The 17,838-nt window shown below is 32.8% G+C and overlaps 3 protein-coding genes across 3 annotated transcripts; all 3 read left to right on the top strand.

The window, feature by feature from the left end:
• The first annotated feature begins 4,661 nt into the window (after window positions 1-4,661).
• Window positions 4,662-5,633, top strand: LOC148550139 (uncharacterized). Its single transcript, XM_088493410.1, has 2 exons — window positions 4,662-4,863; window positions 4,977-5,633. Exons 1-2 carry the CDS (start codon window positions 4,662-4,664, stop codon window positions 5,528-5,530), a joined length of 756 nt encoding a protein of 251 aa, XP_088349536.1. The 3' UTR covers window positions 5,531-5,633.
• A 34-nt stretch (window positions 5,634-5,667) lies between these two features.
• Window positions 5,668-7,448, top strand: LOC107633904 (uncharacterized). Its single transcript, XM_088493994.1, has 11 exons — window positions 5,668-5,776; window positions 5,884-5,961; window positions 6,049-6,114; window positions 6,193-6,261; window positions 6,337-6,411; window positions 6,485-6,538; window positions 6,695-6,781; window positions 6,862-6,930; window positions 7,012-7,077; window positions 7,160-7,255; window positions 7,379-7,448. Exons 2-11 carry the CDS (start codon window positions 5,885-5,887, stop codon window positions 7,446-7,448), a joined length of 729 nt encoding a protein of 242 aa, XP_088350120.1. The 5' UTR covers window positions 5,668-5,776; window position 5,884.
• A 9,913-nt stretch (window positions 7,449-17,361) lies between these two features.
• Window positions 17,362-17,838, top strand: LOC107606436 (mitochondrial import inner membrane translocase subunit TIM17-3-like). The gene has a single exon (XM_016308501.3). It carries the CDS (start codon window positions 17,362-17,364, stop codon window positions 17,836-17,838), a length of 477 nt encoding a protein of 158 aa, XP_016163987.1.

Consider the following 17,838-nt stretch of genomic DNA (forward strand, 5'->3'; position numbering starts at 1 on the left):
TCATTTGTATGTATTTATTCTCAATTAGGTCTCAGTTGAATGTGTTCGATTTCAATATTGTATCTATTATTTATATTCAGGTTCAATTATGTCTCTAAAAATAAAGGTGAATTATGTAAATGTTGCAGGGATTAGTTTTAATTTTTGATGAGCTATTATTTGGAGCAGATCATCGATTCTGTCACAGATATTTGTATTTTAACTTCAAGAATATATTTTTAGAACTCCAACTAAAGTTCATGGTGTGTAATTGACGGCAGAATAACATTGAATAATATTGAATCACTTTTACAAATATTAGAAATACAAATAGAATGATTTAAACATTAAAGACACAAATAAAACTTATCCCAAACTTTGAAAACAAAAATAATACTTTAATAACCATTCAAATAGGTTATTGTGAGTATAGGACCAATATCTTAGTAAAGGCCCAATAGTGTATGAGGCAAACTAAATTGTTATAGTTAATTAATAATAAATAATAATAAAAAGTCAAGTTTTAATTAATTAATATTAATCAACTTTTTTATCATAAAATTAGTTTAACTCATTTTTTATAGGATTTAAAATTTAAGATTATGAATTAGAGTTAAATTTAAAATTTAAAATAAAAAATAATTTTAAAAAGATTGAGACAACTCTCTAATTAAATTTTTTAATAACAGTGAAGTGATTATTTAAAGTAAAATAATTTTTTTAATAATTATAATAAAAATTTAATTTTAATATATTAACAGAATAAAATATTTTATATAATTATTTAATTTATTTTTTTAATAATTATTTATGTGATTAATATAAAAAATAATTATTTTTATTAACACAGTGTCATGTAATCGGATCCAAGCTAAGCTAAAAAATATTTTACACCAACGAGTATAACTTTTGGCCCAATAATAAATTATCCCGTATTTATAATTACTATTGTTCATGCTAAATGAGCTGTAATGCTATGATTAATAACAAAACATATACAAAAAAAAAAAAAGTGAATTGCTCTTCAAACATTAACATATATGATGATAAGGATGTTTGCGGTTCGGTTTGGTTCGGTTTTAAAAGAAAAAATCATCTAATTGGAACGCTTAATTTATATACGGTGCGGTTTGAATTGGATGAAATTTTTTTGGAAATCCGATCCGATCCGAATACAAGCGGTTTGGATCGGTTTGAATTTGCGATTTTTTAAATTAAAAAAATTAAATATATATAATAAGTCTCAACATCAAATTTTAAATAATCATCAATGATATAACAAGTCTTAATATATCTTAAAAAGCTAACGATAACATAACAATAGAAATAAAATTATAGGTTAGTTAAAATAAATAAATAAATAAATAACATTTTGAACATAAAATATTTATTAAATAATAATAATACATGAATAATAGAAAAATGTATAACAAATTGAACATGTTATAAGTATAATTGTAAATATAATAATAAAATAATAATATTATAGCACATTGTGAGGTTTGGATTGGATTGGATCGGTTATGAAAAATAGATCCAAAATCCGATCCAATCTAACGGTTTGCAAAAAATTGAATCTAATCAAATCCAAATTAATGTGATTTTAATCGGTTTTCAATTTAAATCGGATTGAATGAGCGGTTTAATTTAAATCGGTTTAGATTTAAACACCCTATATGATGAAGATGGATCTTAATTAATACTATAATGTTACGTTGATGAACTAATTTGATAACTATAATCCATTATTATTCTAGCACATCATATATGGTATATATATATATATATATATATATATTCCTATTTAATGTGTAGATTAATTTTATTCTATTACTAATTAATCATATAAAATAAGTGTATCAGCAACTTCTGGTAATCTAAAACTAACCCTTTTCTTCTGCTTGCAACTCTTGCTTCTACTCATTGAATTACCAAACCCCATAACTTCACTTCCCTTTTCATCTTTCAAGAGTTTCTCCAAGGTAGTAGGTGTATATTCACCATTATCATCATCATCATCATTCTCCATGATTGGTGTTCTTAGAAGCCATTCTTCTAATGTTAATAGTTGCTGATGATGATGCTGCTGAAGAAGGTGCCTCTCCTTCTTCTTCTTTCTCCAAAAGCATGTTGTTGGTTTCATCATATTTACAAACATTATGCATGCCATATTATTTAAGTTAAATGGGGCTTATTAGAAGAACAAAATGAATATATATATTTATATAAATGTATAAGAATTAATTAAAAGAGACTAATAAGAAGAGTATGTAGCATATATCTAAGACGTACACCCCAAGAAACAAGAATATTACACTCAATACCTTTGTTTATTACGTCCACATGCAACTAAGAAACTTTTAATAATTGTGTGTGTAACGTTTCTTTCTATTTTTAATTTGGAAAATGATAGGTAGACAATAAAAATATTAAACAATGTGAATAATAGATATATCGGATGTTCAATTCACTAGATGTGCGGATGATTATTCTAATATTAAGATTTACGTGAATAATTTGTGAATAATTTGGAGTGTAGTGTATTTTATTTGAATTGAGCCAATTTTAGAGCTCTTTGTTCATGTTGTTCAAGAAAGTCATTGATTACCTAATATAACCCTTTTTATTTTTTACAGGTAAGGTTCCGCCATTAAATTAACTCCATGGATAAAAGCCAGAGAATCTTCTTCTTCTTCTTTATTTTGTTTTGGGCATATCTTTTTCATCGACCATACTATATATATCCAAAACATTAGTTACTAAATTAACTATGACTAAAATATACATTCAAATATAAAATATATACTAAAAATAATTAAATAATATATATTTATTTATAAATATATAATAATTATTTTTTTGTGTATACATAATATTTTTAATTTTTTCGTTTTAAATTGAATTATATCTATAATCGTAATTATAGCTGCAATATTCTATATCTATATACAGAGAATTGGATAGATTGATTTGTGTTTATCGTATAATATAATTTTTTTTTAATTTTAAAACTATATTTCTATTTTTATTTACTTCATTGTATAAAACGTAATAAATAAAAATGTGACTTGATTGATATACGAAATATCCTTGTTCATCCGCATGGTAATGATAAGTAAACCTTTTACCAATTATTATTTCTATTCTGAAACACAACCTTAATTAACGACAATTTAACACTATACATGAGTATGAATTATTGGAACATGTATATGTCTCTTGTTAAATCAAATAGACAAGGACAAAAAACTATTTGACTTCTCAATTTATTTGTTATATATATATATATATATATATAGTTCAGTAGTTAGTGTTAATGTGTTATGCTCACAAAACTCTCAACTATTTGCCTTGGTTGCATCTACCAATTGGTATATCTCTCTGTGTGTGGATTTTTTTATAAAAACAATTCACTAATATTTTGTTTAAAAAAACATATTTAAATTACATACAACTATGTATGTTAGATGTGCAGTAAGGAAAAAGTTTGGTAACCAAACTTTTTCAGTCATAATTAGCCAAAATTTTTTATAATTCACTTCATTTATATCACTTAATATCAGTTTTATTTTTTACGGGCCTGCTACACATACAAGTATCCAAGCATCCAAGTTGGCCCAGCCCAAATCGAAGACACGCGCATAAGGAAGCATAACATGGCGCGTCAAAATCACGCGCTCAACACAAACGGTTACGTATGGCAGACTCTTCCACTTCCTCCACTTCTTCCACTTCTCAAAACGCTTCGAAACCAAGGAAACGCTCCCATTTTCGAGCAAAAATCAAAGTTCAAAATATACAAATCGTTGTTCGAAACCTCCATCAAAACAACATCAAACTCTCCGTGAAGAATCTGAAGAGAAAACGAAGCAACAACACTCAACGTAAGTTCATCAAGATTACTGTATATTTTAGTTTTCTTCTACGTCGTTCTTCTAGGGTTTACTGTGCTATTATTCTTGCTTCTTTGTCACACTGTTCTAAGTTCTACGTCATTCTTCTAAGTTCTACGTCGTTCTACATTCTTGTTCTAAGTTCTCTTGCTACTGTTGTTGATTTTTGGGGCTTTATTCCGTAGATTGGGGGTTGTATACTGTTTGAACTTGTAATGTGACTTGATATTGATGCATGTTTGAGTGATATCTCACTCATATATATGAATGTATCTGAATAATATCTATCTCACTGTTATCAATGGGTGTATCTGATTCTTACATATGGGTGTATCTTACTCTTATCAATGGGTGTATCTGACTCATATATGCGTGTATCTTACTGATATCTCAATTAATTTGATATTGAAGCATGTTTGAGTGATAACTGACTGATATATATGGATTTATCTGAATAATATCTATGGGTGTATCTCCCTGTTAACAATGAGTGTATCGGATTCTTACATATGGGTGTATCTTACTGTTATTAGACCTTGTAATGTTGCTTGATATTGAAACATGTTTGACTGATATCTGACTGATATATATGAATGTATCTGAATAATTTCAATGGGTGTATCTCACTGTTATAAATAGGTGTATCTGATTCTTACATATGGGTGTATCTTACTGTTACTAATGGGAGTATATTTGTGTGTATTTTTTGTTTCAGACAAAATGGCAGCAAGAAACCAAACGAAAGACCTTAAGTGTGCCACACATCTCCTGAGTGATAAGTTCAGAAACATGGCTGAGGAGATGAAGGCAATTGTCAGGGATCTCGGATTTGGTGGATTGATGCACGTCCCACCTCTAAGGGTGGATCACCAACTCTTAAGGGAACTGGCAAACAACTTCAAACTTGGGGAGAACAGACTGAAGACAGGATATGGTTCTTTCCAAATAACACCAAAGACAATAGGTGATGCGCTTGGCATCAATGCAACAGGTAACTAGCTCAAAATTATAGGTGTATATTAAGTTCATGCTTGGGTATATTTAAGGTTGATACTTGGGTGTTTTTGAACCGATTTTGATACTTTGTTGTTTTCTTTTTTGTAGGAAATCTGTTTCCTGAGAAAGTTGAGTATAAGCAACTTTATAAGCAACTTTCTGATGATGACAAAATAATTTATAGAAGATTCCAGGGTAAGACCCTCAAAAGTCTTACCGATGAAATGATGGAAATCGGCGTTGGCAGCGAAGAGGAACGCCTGATGTTCAAGAGGATATTCATCCTCTACATACAGATGGCGTTCCTTTTGCCAACGACGATAAACAAAATATCGCCCGTGCACCTCGCCCCAATTTTTAAGATGGACGGCATATCGGAGAGAAACTGGGGGGCGCATGTTTTGACCTTCTTGATCAAAGGCATCACAGACTACCAGGAGAAGAAGAAGAAGGCAATTGATGGCTGCCTCTTTGCCCTCATGATAATATACTTTCATCTTTCTGAAAACAAAGGCAAGAAGAGGGCTGAAAGACCACCAAAGCCTTGGATTGCCAACTGGACTAAGGAGAAGTTGGTGGAAAGAATGACTGCAGAAAAAGAAGAAATTTTGGTAAGTAAACATAATATGTTGCTTGTATTTTATTTACCTGAATGCTGCTAGCTAAAATATCTCATGTTTCAGGGGATTGTGAAGATGGCGGAGACAAGAGCAAGAGAAAAAATGAAAGAAAAAGAAAAAAAAGAAAAAAAAACAAGAAATCAAAAAAACAAAAAAAAGGAAGGCGAGTCCAACATCGTCTTCGGAGACAGAAACAGCTACTGACAGTGACACTTCTACCTCTGAGTCTGAGACTCAACAAGACTCGGAGGATTCAGCAAGAAAACACCCCATCAAAAAGGGGAAAAAGTAAGTACCATACTTGGGTGTAATTTCTTTTTCGAGTTGGGTGTATCTTGTTGATCACGTTGGGTGTATTTTTAGTATGTTCTAAATAATCACTGTTTGCCTTCCAGAATGGACTCCAGAAAAAGAAAGCAGAGGCAAGAGGAGCCAGATTCTGATTCAGAATCTGAATCTGAACAAAGTGATGAGTAATGTCCTGAAATTATTACTCCTTTCTTTTGGCTTCATTATAAAGATTTCGTGTATTAACTGAAGTGTCTGTTATTAACTTATAGGAGTGAAGAATCATCACCTGCAGAGAAGGAGAAGGAGAAGAAAAAAACAAAAACAACACCAAAAAAGTAAGCACTTCTTTGCATAATATTCTGTGATAAAATTAATTTTTTATTTCTGATTGGTACTCTTTTTTTTCCACCCAGAACACAACCAAAAAAGAAAAAAGTTCTCGTGGAGGATTCACCTCCTAAAGAAGACCAATACTTTGACGGGTACAGTACTTCGTAAGCTATATTACTGTCTATCGTCGTAATTATTTTTGTTAACATCTTCTTTTATGAATGTAGTGAGACATATGAAATATCAAGTGACGAACTGGATGAATGGCTAGGGCAAAACGTTGATAAATCTGCTGCAGAGGGGTATGTCTTGATGGGCTGTCTATTTCATATTTTGTCGTGTTTTGTATGCTAATAATTGTTTCTTGTTTCGCAGGGAGAACCAACCTGACCTGCGATCGACAGAAGGTCGCTATGTGTCGTCTGAAACGTAAGAAGCTTTATTATTTAATAAAATCTTGTTATCATGATTTGGGTGTGTCTTGTGGAACCATTTGGGTGTATTGCGTGGATCAAGTTGGGTGTATGTTGTCTAATAAGTTGGAATATTAACTTTGTTGTGTTGCTTGGATCAAATCTGTCTTAGAATACCGACTGTGAACTTAGGAACTGATGCTCCTTCCTCTCAAGGAAACACAGAACAGAGTAGTGTAAACCAGCCGTCACAGAGCATGTAATTTCTCTTTCAAATAACCGTTACTTTTGTTCTTCTATTACCCTTCTACTTCTAATTCTGTATATATTTTTTTTTAGAAAAAAAAGTCCTTTATTATTTTATTCAAGAAAAAAAAGGCAGGAAAAAAAAGCAAAAACTGCAAGTATGTAAGTTCTCAAAAAAACAAAGCCTGTCTTCTTTTTGAATTGTTCGGGTGTATTTCTTGAATTTCTTTGGGTGTATTTTAGGTTAAGTCCGTCTGATTCGAATATGATGGTTGTGAGGGAACAGACACCGTCCGAAGCGCTTGCAATGTGAGTTTTACAATAATATTCAACCTTATAACCTTATTATTTTCAAAGGCGTTGTTAACCTTTCATTTTTCTTCTTGTTTAGAGTCCCGATTCAGGTTTTTGTGCCAGCATCCCAAACAACCACTGAGACAGATTTTGAACCAACCCCTATGCTACAGATTGAAGGGACTACAGAAACGTAAGAAATAGTATTGAGTGTATATTTGTTTGGAGTTTGGGTGTATATTAGCTAACAGTTTGGGTGTATATTGTTCCTGATTAGTTTCTTTTATGCCGTGATTAATTTTTTGTAACTGTGCAGCACTCCTGAAACCCCCAAACAACTTCAAGAGACCACACCCACGGTTCCACCAGCTCCAACTAAAGTGTAAGTTCATCAGACTAAAATCAATCTTTGCTTATCATCTGTATATTCTTATTCTTATTCTTATTCTTATACATGATGACGCAGTCATCCAGACGCAGAAGACGCTGCTGCCCTGTTGATGATGGCACGGACAGCTTCCTATGTTCCTAAAACAGATCCAGGGGTGCCATCATTCAGCCTTGGATTGACTGATTTAAGCCAGGAGGGGGCGTCAACGCAGGAGACAGAAAGGGAAAAATCTCCAGAAGCTGCGAATTTGATAGAACAATTGGACAGTTTGGTCCAAAGAATAGCAAGCAGCGCGACGAAGGGAAAAAACACAAGTCCACAAATTCAGAGGGAGACTGGGGGAGAAAGTTCTGCAAAGTTTGAAACTCCTCGGGGATTATATCAGATTACGGATGATATGAAACAAAAGTGCTACATCTGGGGGACAAGACTGAAGGAAGATGCAGATGGCAATACTAACGAGTATGAGAAAATGTGCACTCTGATTGGCCAAGGAAAATACATTTTGATGAGAATGCACCTTGCTTCCCTCCAGGCAAAAAGTGATATAGAATCTCAGGTAATATTATAATAAGATTAATGTTTTTACACCAAAGTCAATTACAATGCTTATTAATGTAAAATTGATTTCGGCATATATTTCTAGATTGTATCTGCCATCTGCCTCATCCTCAACAACAAAAATGAAAAGAGATTTCAAGAACTAATATACTGTCTCCCCCCCGATATTGTGGTAAGTATTACTTCTACGAACTTCGGGTGTATTTTCTGTATTGATTTGGGTGTATTTGTCACGTTCCATTGGGTGTAAGTTTAGTATTTCATTTCTCGTTTCCCATTCTTGCAGTGCATGGCACTTTCGGATCACCCAAACGGGGAATTCGTATCACCAAAAACGGAAAAGGAATTCAGGGTGGAAGCCTACCCGAGTTTCATTCCCTTCATAGATAGAAAAAAATTGACTTCGCACCCATATGTAAGTTTTCGTTTGCTAAATTTGTTAGTACGCTTATTTACTTATTTGCAAAATAAAATAACACACTGTTCATGTGTGGCAATCCTTCAGATTTTTGCCCCTGTCTGCTACGCCGGGCATTGGTGGTTATGGCTGATAAATACAAGAAAGCGGAAATGTCAAATACTTGACCCGCTACACAAAATAGCTCCCACTGATGAGAGAAAGGCCATTAATAAATTCACTGTAAGTTGCTTCTGTCTTCTTTACTTTAATAGATAGGTCTATTTCGTTAGTTGTGATGGGTGTATATTGTCCATTCAGTTAGATGTATCTTGTCCATTCATTCGGGTGTATTACTGATTTGTTTTCGTATTTAAGGGATACGTATTTTCAAGATTGATAACATATGCCGGCGGGGAACCTCTTCAGAAAGGGGAGAGGGAGAAGGAAATTAAATCACCATATGTTAAAATATCAGGCCAAAAAACAAGGTATAAATTTGTGAGTCTGAACATTAAACTTTTGTAAATGAGATTTGTAATTTATTTTCTTCGTTTTCAGCTATGACTGCGCTGTGTACATTATGAAGTGGATGGAGATAATTGAGCCGGAAAACATCAAAAAGGGGAAGTATCAATGGGATAATTGGCCACAGGTAACTGTCTTTAAAATCATATAACTCTGTATTACTTTACTGAATTAATATTGCTGTTTAAACAGAATATACTTTTTTATTGTAGGAGGAGGTGGACCACTATAGAGTGGAGTACGCATCCCGGATACTATTCAGTGAGATGAATACACAGAGAGATCAGGCAATTAGAGAGAGTAGTGCTATAAGGCTGTCGAAGCCATCCTCTATATTATTAAGTCCGTTTTGTCAGATTAATTCTGCTGATATAGAAACTGGGTAATCCAACTGCTTGGTAGTTTGTAAATTGAACAAATGATGTAAATATTTGCCATTTATCAACAACTTCTATCCCATGTATATTTTTTCCCATAGTTAAACTATCTGTGCTGGTAAACTGTCTGTGATGTATTCAAAAGCTGTATTACAGGTGGTAAAATATGAAGGAAAAAATCAAGGCATATATAAACACAAATTATAAACTGCTACACCCAACGCAAGTCTAATAATACACCTAAGGTTGTATTAAATATACACCCAAACTGTCTGCGCTGTATTCAAAATGTATGAATTACATGTACTAAAATATGAAGAAAAACATCAAATCAAATATAAACCCATAACCTGAGAATTTTTACAGCTTTTGTTTTATATATATATCTATATATGTGTCTATATCTAAATTGTGAATTAACGAAAATACACCCAAAATAACAGTGCTTTTACACCCATATTCTGTAAAACTATACACCCAACGAGTTATCCTCTGCTGCTGGTACCCTGAACTGATAACTCATAACGTGTCCTTGATATTGGCTGCAATTTGAATGCGCCACTGATGCAGCATCAAACAGGTTTATCTGAAATATAACACACACACATTACCTAAACTATTAACGAGAAAAATAAACTCAATCTCCACAAATTTAAAGAACATTACTTTTACCTCGCTTAAAACTTTCGTCTTCTTCTTCTTTGTGGCATTTGCGATCTGTTTCTCCAGCTTTGAACCTAGCCTGTTTTTTGGACGTCCTCTTGTTCGAATCCTTGGCGGGCTTTGAAGCTCGTTAACAGATTCCAAGTTGGCGTCTTCGTGGGATAAAGAAGATGTCCCCTTCCTTTTGGCTTTTAATGCTTCCATCTCGGCCATGACGTTATCGTACGCGCGGTGCAGAATTGCAGTCAGCTCCTCCGATTCGGAGGCAAATTCGCATATATTTTGCGAACGAAAAACCAATTGGTCGAACCTCTTGCTTCTTGGCTCCATTAGTGGCTCGTCGTGGCTGCTCTTGATGTGTGTGTGTCGCCTCTTTACCTTCTTGCTCCATCGTTCCAGTATGTATCTCGGTGACACTTGGCTTACTTGTTCGAAGCTTAACACGCTTAGTGCGTGACGGCACAGTATCCCTCTCGACTCGAATAATAAGCAATGGCATTTTACCTCGGCTGCAACCGAGTCGTAAGTAACCACGAACTTGTTGAATATTGAGCTGGAAACTTGTTCTCCGACTTCGTATACTGAATAGCCTAGAGCGGAATTCTTTAGTCTGGTGATGCAATTCGCCTTTCCTCTGAATTGCGCTTGGACTTCCCTAAACTTTGCGTGAGTGTACGCATCTTGAAACTGAGCTTCAATGCAGGATTTGGTTGCACACGGTATGACCGTATGAAAATCTGCAGCATCTGATTCTCTCTCTGCTTGCTCCCTGCTTCCGAGGCAATTATCGTATTGTTTGACGAACTGAATAAGCGAGCTGTTCCGGGTGATATACTTGTTAAAAAATGAATGCATGCTCTCGCTCCTTTGTGTGCTTCTCATCCCTGCCCAGAAATGGTGATCCAGATAGATAGGAACCCATATGTGACGGTCTTCGTACAGATCTGCATAATACACCCAAAGACAGTCTATAAATACACCCGAAAAAACATGCAATTTACACCTCTGATGCAGATTTTAAAAAGACATTACCTGAAAGCCACTTGTTGTCCCCAAGACCAAAATTCAGCAGAAAATCGTTCCAATTCCTATCGAATGAGTCTTTACTGTGAGAGTTCCAAACAACTTGGCTCATTTCTTGTTCGATATCGGCATGTCCCTTGTACCCGTTTAATTTGCTTGGAATCTTCTTCATGATGTGCCAAATGCACCAGCGGTGAACTGTTGTTGGCATACAGGCCTCTAAAGCCCTTTTCATGGATGCGCACTGATCGGTGAGAAACCCTTTCGGAGCGTTTCCTCCCATGCAACGAAGCCAGCTTTGAAATAACCATTTGAATGATTCAATTTCTTCGTTCTTCATCAAAGAGCATCCGAGAAGTGTTGATTGACCGTGGTGATTCACCCCGACAAAAGAACCACAGACCAAATTATACCTGAAACAAATTACCATGGTCCAGAATGCAAAATCATTAGCTACACCCTAACAAATGCTTCGCATACACCCAATGAAACAGCCAATATACACCTCTACCGCGGATTCGTAAAAATAAATTAATTTGGCATCATAAACAGGGACAGTTTGTTACCTGTTTGTATTGTAGGTGGTGTCGAATGAAATGACGTCTCCGAAATACTCAAAGGCGGCTCTGCTTCTTGCATCGGCCCAAAAAGCCAGCTTAATCGGTTGATCCTCTTCGAGTTGGAGCTCAAAAAAGAAATTCGGATTCTTCTCTTTCATTCTTAAGAAATATTTCCCGAATTCCTTTGCATCTTCTTGTTCGGAAACATTCCGCACTTCCCTGGTAATGTAATTCCTCACGTCCTTTTCGATAAAATTTAACTCGCGGTGACCCCCGGCAGCCGCAACAAATGATTGGTAGGTTTTGCTTGGTCTGATACCGGCCTCCTCGTTATTCTCTATCGTACGACGAATGGACATGCTTAGTTCCCTGTGCTGTTTGAGCATCTCTGCTTTGCTTGGACAGCAGGGGTGTGAATGATCCAGCACAACCTTTGAAATGATCCAAGCACCGACATCCTTCAATGTGTGTATATAAATTCTTGCAGGACAGTTTAGACCGGCTGTCGGATTGGTCTTCTCGGTCGGAGATATTTTAGATTTCCATTTTTCCTCTCTGCTACATGTAATCAGTTGATTCTTAATCTCGTTTCCCTTCCTATTTGTGCACCGAACTCTTGTAGAGAAACCTGCAGCCTTGGCGTAGTTCCTGTAAAATTTTCCAGCATCTTCAAGGGTGGTAAAGGTCATTCCGACCTTTGGAACAAGCTCGTCATCAACAACTGAGAGAGGCTGCAAAATACACCGTGTCAGAACTGTAAATACACCCATAGATATGATTCAAATACACCCAATCATGTCTAATACGATACACCCTAACCGCAACAACTCAACTACAGAATGACTTTTAAAGCCATAAACTTTAAATACACAGCATGCAGATATAATACAGTTCTAAAAACACACCTAATCATGTCTGTTATAATACAGCTGAACAACAACAAGTAAATTAAAATAACAAAAAACCAGTAAAGTGTAGATACACCCACACTTCTAGCTAAAATACACCCAAACAAGAATTGATCTACACCCGAGCGTCTGCTACAAATTCCAGGTAATTAATCACAACTAATACATTGAATCGACAGATTCAGGTAAACGTGTTACTTTCACAGTCAATGTTCAGCAATTTTTCAACTACACAATGCTATACAAATTACTGAAAGAAATTTCATACTAATCAAACCTCAGGGACTTCGTTAGATTCTGACTCATAATCCACTTCGCCTGCATTCAGATGACAATCTGAGGTTGAATGATCCATTATCTTCAAAACGAGATCAAACTTTGATTTCGAAAAACAACAAATCAAAAATAGAAAACGAAGCTCGAGTTGCAGAGAGAGACAAAGGTAACCTAAACGTAGAAGATGCTAGTGAGAAAAGGAGAAGAAAAGAACAATGGAGAAGAAGGAGGGTAAACGCGGGAGAAGAAGAAGAACGAAATCTCAAAATAACGAAAACGAAAAGGGAAAGAAATATTTTAAATCTGGTAGTTAGATATACGCGCGATGTTATATAGCGCGTGTAATCAACGTACCTGAAGCAGCGCGTATTTTGATCTTATTGTTTAATGAACTTGTAAGGCATACAAGCCATTAGGGCTTGTATGCAGAGCTTTTCCGTATTTTTTATCCCACTCTTTTATCATTCTACTTATTATTACCGTTCTTATCAAATCTACTTATTAATGATATTAATTATAAAATCATATCCTTTTTATTAGGCATTATTGTAATCAATACTTAATATTCCTTTTTATAATTTGATTTTTATATATAAAAATACAATAAAGATTAATAATAATTATATTTAAGAACGGTAATTATAATATCAATTACATTAAATAATTGCAATTGATTTTTTGTCTGTTATGATATTTATCATCAATTATTGGAGATATGAAACATGAAACCTATCCTAATATATACTTTATGTTAATTCAATCATATTCATTCAAAAATCACAAGAATAACACCATTGCAAGCACAATAGTGTATAAGCCAAGAAATTTTACAAGAAATTGTTTTTATCATTGTAATTTGTATGGCAATTGATTTCGACCTTAATACAGTACCTATGGCAGAAGGTGCTGAAAAATTTGAACAACAGACAGACTCACCCGATGAAATTGTTGCCAATCAATCAATTTCTAAGAATATGAATAACTACACTAGCTCTGATGAGGTATAGTAATAGCCCGAATTATTTTTTGTGTATTTTTTAGCATTTTAATTATATGCGTAACATTTTTTATCATTATTTGTTTGCTATTTATGTTTAGAAAAATAATTTTTTTATTATTTTTGTTATATTTTTTAATTTTTAAAAATAGTTTTATGAAAATAGAAGCATTTAAAATTATTTTCATAACATGTGAACGATATACTTTCATCTTTGATTTATTTTTACATTTTTTTTTCAAATTTTTATTTGTAGTATCCTTAATTATATCTTTGGATCTCTTATTAGCAAAAACTTAATTTTTATAGAGACTAAAAACTGAAAAACCAATAATTATTTTAGAAGAATGTTTTATATACCATTTTATATATGTTTCAAATGTATACCTTCAATTTTTATATATGTTTCAAATGTACACCTTTAATTTTTTAAAATAGTTTTATGATGTTATCGCTAAAATAAGAAGCATTTTTTTTAATATTTAAACTTTCTTTTGGTAATTGGTATTTAACTCTTTTGATTTTGCTCACTAATTTTTTTTAGTTATATGCATAATATTCGTGTAAAATTCATGCTTTACGCAATCAATAAATTTATATGAATAACATCCATAATTACATGAAGTTAACATCCACATTAACATACATAATAAAACGAATTAGCACCTAAAATTACAGTATTGTGTTTTATTTGTTATACTCGATAGTGAAATTAGCCACTTTTTGTACAGTTATCCTTTATGGTAGAAGATGCTGATGAAGAATTTGAACAACAGACAGACTCACCCGACGAGATTATTGTCAGTCAACCAACTTTTGAGAATATGAAAAATCACACTAATTTTAATGAGGTGTGGTAATAAACCGATTTTTTTTTGTATTTTTATGTGTATTTATAATTATATTGTACTACTATGTTCATACACATAACATTCATACGTTTATATACATAACATCCATAATTACATACAACTAACATCTAAAAATTAAATTCATGTTTATTAGATATTACAACTATACACGTATCATTTTTTAGTTATTGCATAAGTAACTATTAAGTTAACACAAATATTTTTAAATTTTATCATAGTTGAATTTAAAAAAATGTCAAATTCTTAAATTAATTTATTCAATTGATAAATTTACTCATAACATCCATAAATTTATCCACATAACATCTATAATTTCATATTAATAACATCCATATTTAGACTCATAATATTCATAATTTCATAGCTATGATGTCTATAATTAATAAATTTTTATAATTAATATTATCAAATTTTAAACTATACGTCTTATTGTATTCTTCAAATTATCTCATATGTGCACTAGTAGGTCGTGATTTTAATTATTTTAATATTTTTTTAATATTCATATGTATACTTATTATTGATTTTAATATGACGAGTTAATAATTATTTTTAAAAAATTATTTTTAAATTTTTGTTTATATTTTATTTTTATTTTTTAATAGTCTATATGTAAAATATAAGTTATATAGTAAAAATTGTTAAAATTTTTTAATTATTTAACTTTCATAATTTTTGCAGAGAATTATTGCATTTAATGGATAATAATGTAATTGAGAGATGTTAGAGATTTGATTTGAGAGAAATTGAAATTAATTTTGGAAAGAACATTAATGACTCCAAACATGCAGCAAAAATGATAGGTGATAAGGAGGATAAGTGATAAAAAGGTGTATGTCACTTGCTTATCAAGAGAATGAAAATTTTTACATGACATTTCTATATTATAATTATTTTTTGGCTATCTAGCATCAAATTAACTTTTCGTATAAGATATATATGTTAAAGATTATTGTTAGATAATCAACCTTTTTTTACAAATATTTTATAAATTATTTTATTTATCTTAAATTTTTCGACTGTAAATCATAAACTCTTAATTTTAAATCTTAAATTATAATGATTTAGGGGTGGATGTAAGGCGACTACCTAACAGAAGATTCATGGTTCCGCATATTTTAGGCTTGACTCGACTCAGCTCGATTTATTAAACAGGTCCGACTTTGTCTTTTGTAAATCTGATTCCCTTTATCCATTAATTTGGCACACGGCATTCAATTTTAAGGACTAAAATGAATTACTTTATGTAAAATCAAAGTTTAATTTAGTACATTTATCTACAATGATGACTTAGTTAATGACACATAGATGAATGATATTGCAACACATGGCACAACTTGACACATTATCAAATAATATGTGCATGTCACCGATCGACTTGTCATCATATTATTACACGTAACCAAATTATGAAGTGATACGTATTACTAATGGTCTATGTTATCAAGCTACATCATCACGTTGTTAATAGAAAATAGGTTGAGAATTAACATAGTGTATTTTTGTCAATCTCAAGAATGTAATTAGTGCAACGAGAATTTCAAAAATAATTTTAATGTACAATACCAATCTCAAAGATCACTCTCTATTAACTCTTTCAATAAACAATGTAGTTCAAGAAGAGTGTTAGGAGGTTAGCAGATTTTGTGATTTATAACTATCAATTAACTATCATTAGTATTTTTAATAGTGTGAGACTATATCTTTTTTTTTAGTTGCCCACGGTATCTTCCAACCCAACAGGTCAAGGACTAATCCGTCGCGGATCTGAGCTCCATTTAAAGGTCTGCCGCCGGCCAATGGATTGCTGCATGCACAAGGCAGAATTCGAACTACCGACACTTACCTAAGTGGACAAGTGAGCTGACTACTCGACCAACCCAAGTTGATTAGTGTGAGACTATATCTAATGGTATGAGATTACTCATTTTTTTTTTAATGGTTAAATACGATCTAGATTCTAATAAAAGTGCTAGCTTCTAGACTTTCTCAACATTCAATTTCATATTATGAGAATTTCTTTTATCTGTATGCATTTATTATATTAACAAATTTTATATTTGTTATTATTACACTATATTGATTGAATATCAATCAGCATTTATTTTTTTTTTTTCATGATTAATAAGCTCATTACTGACTTGCCTGTTATTAGACTAATCTTGTTAACAAATCAAAATTGACAACTACAAAAATCTTCTATGTACAAAAATTAATAGCTTATTTGTATTTGTATAACATACAAATTAAAAATGAGTTACATTATATATATATAATTAATTATTAATTTAATAATTAATTTTTTATATATATTTAATATTTTTTATTTTTATATATTATATTGCACAGTTTTTCATAAAATGATTAACTATCAGAATAATTAAATTTATCGTAATAAAATAATCAAATATGTCATAATTGAAAAATCAAAGATTTTTAATAGGAATATAATTAGTTTTCTTTTTATAAATATCAAATACATATTCCTAGGCATAATTAATTAATTTTACATAATGGTTGGATTGGATCACTTCAAATTTCAAAAACAAGTCGGTCAAATTCGAATTTGAGTTAACCAAATATTCCACTTAATTAGGTTAACCCTTCTCCAAGGCACAAAAACAGCTTAAAAAGGGTTAAAAAATTTGAGTCCAACAATAAAAACCTAACCCTACCAAAACCATTGGTGCAGCCGCCAAAGACCCTTTTTTTTTTTTTTTTCTGAAACCTTAGAATTAATTCAATAATGGCTTCCTACGGATCAGAAACTCCAGAAAATGCATTGAAACTGTGGTTAGAGGCCAACGTCCAAGAAACCGGCGCCGCCTTCAAATATGCATTGGTTGGAGGATCCATCTTCCACTTTTTTAAAGGCTTATACCGCTCGCCGAATGGAGCACGCCTTGCCGGCGCGTGGCACGCTATGGGAGTGAACGCGCCGCGCGTGGCCGGTAAGTTTGGGGCGTGGTTCGGTCTCAGCACTGCCGTTGGCATTGCCTTGGGCTACGCTCGCCAGAAAGACGACCTTTGGAACCCCATTGCCTGCACCACCATCCCCACCGTACTTCTCTGCATGCACCGTGGCCGTGCCGCCACCCTAGGCTTCGCGTCCCTTGCCGCTGGGTTAACCGTCGCTATGGAGCTTTCGGGCCCCATTGGTCGGAGATACCTAGCTGAACTGGATGATAAAAAAAAGTGCCGCCACGGTCGATGTGGAAAATAA

Source organism: Arachis ipaensis, chromosome B7, assembly GCF_059453495.1.
Source record: "Arachis ipaensis isolate K30076 ecotype BB chromosome B7, ASM5945349v1, whole genome shotgun sequence".
Taxonomy (NCBI): domain Eukaryota; kingdom Viridiplantae; phylum Streptophyta; class Magnoliopsida; order Fabales; family Fabaceae; genus Arachis; species Arachis ipaensis.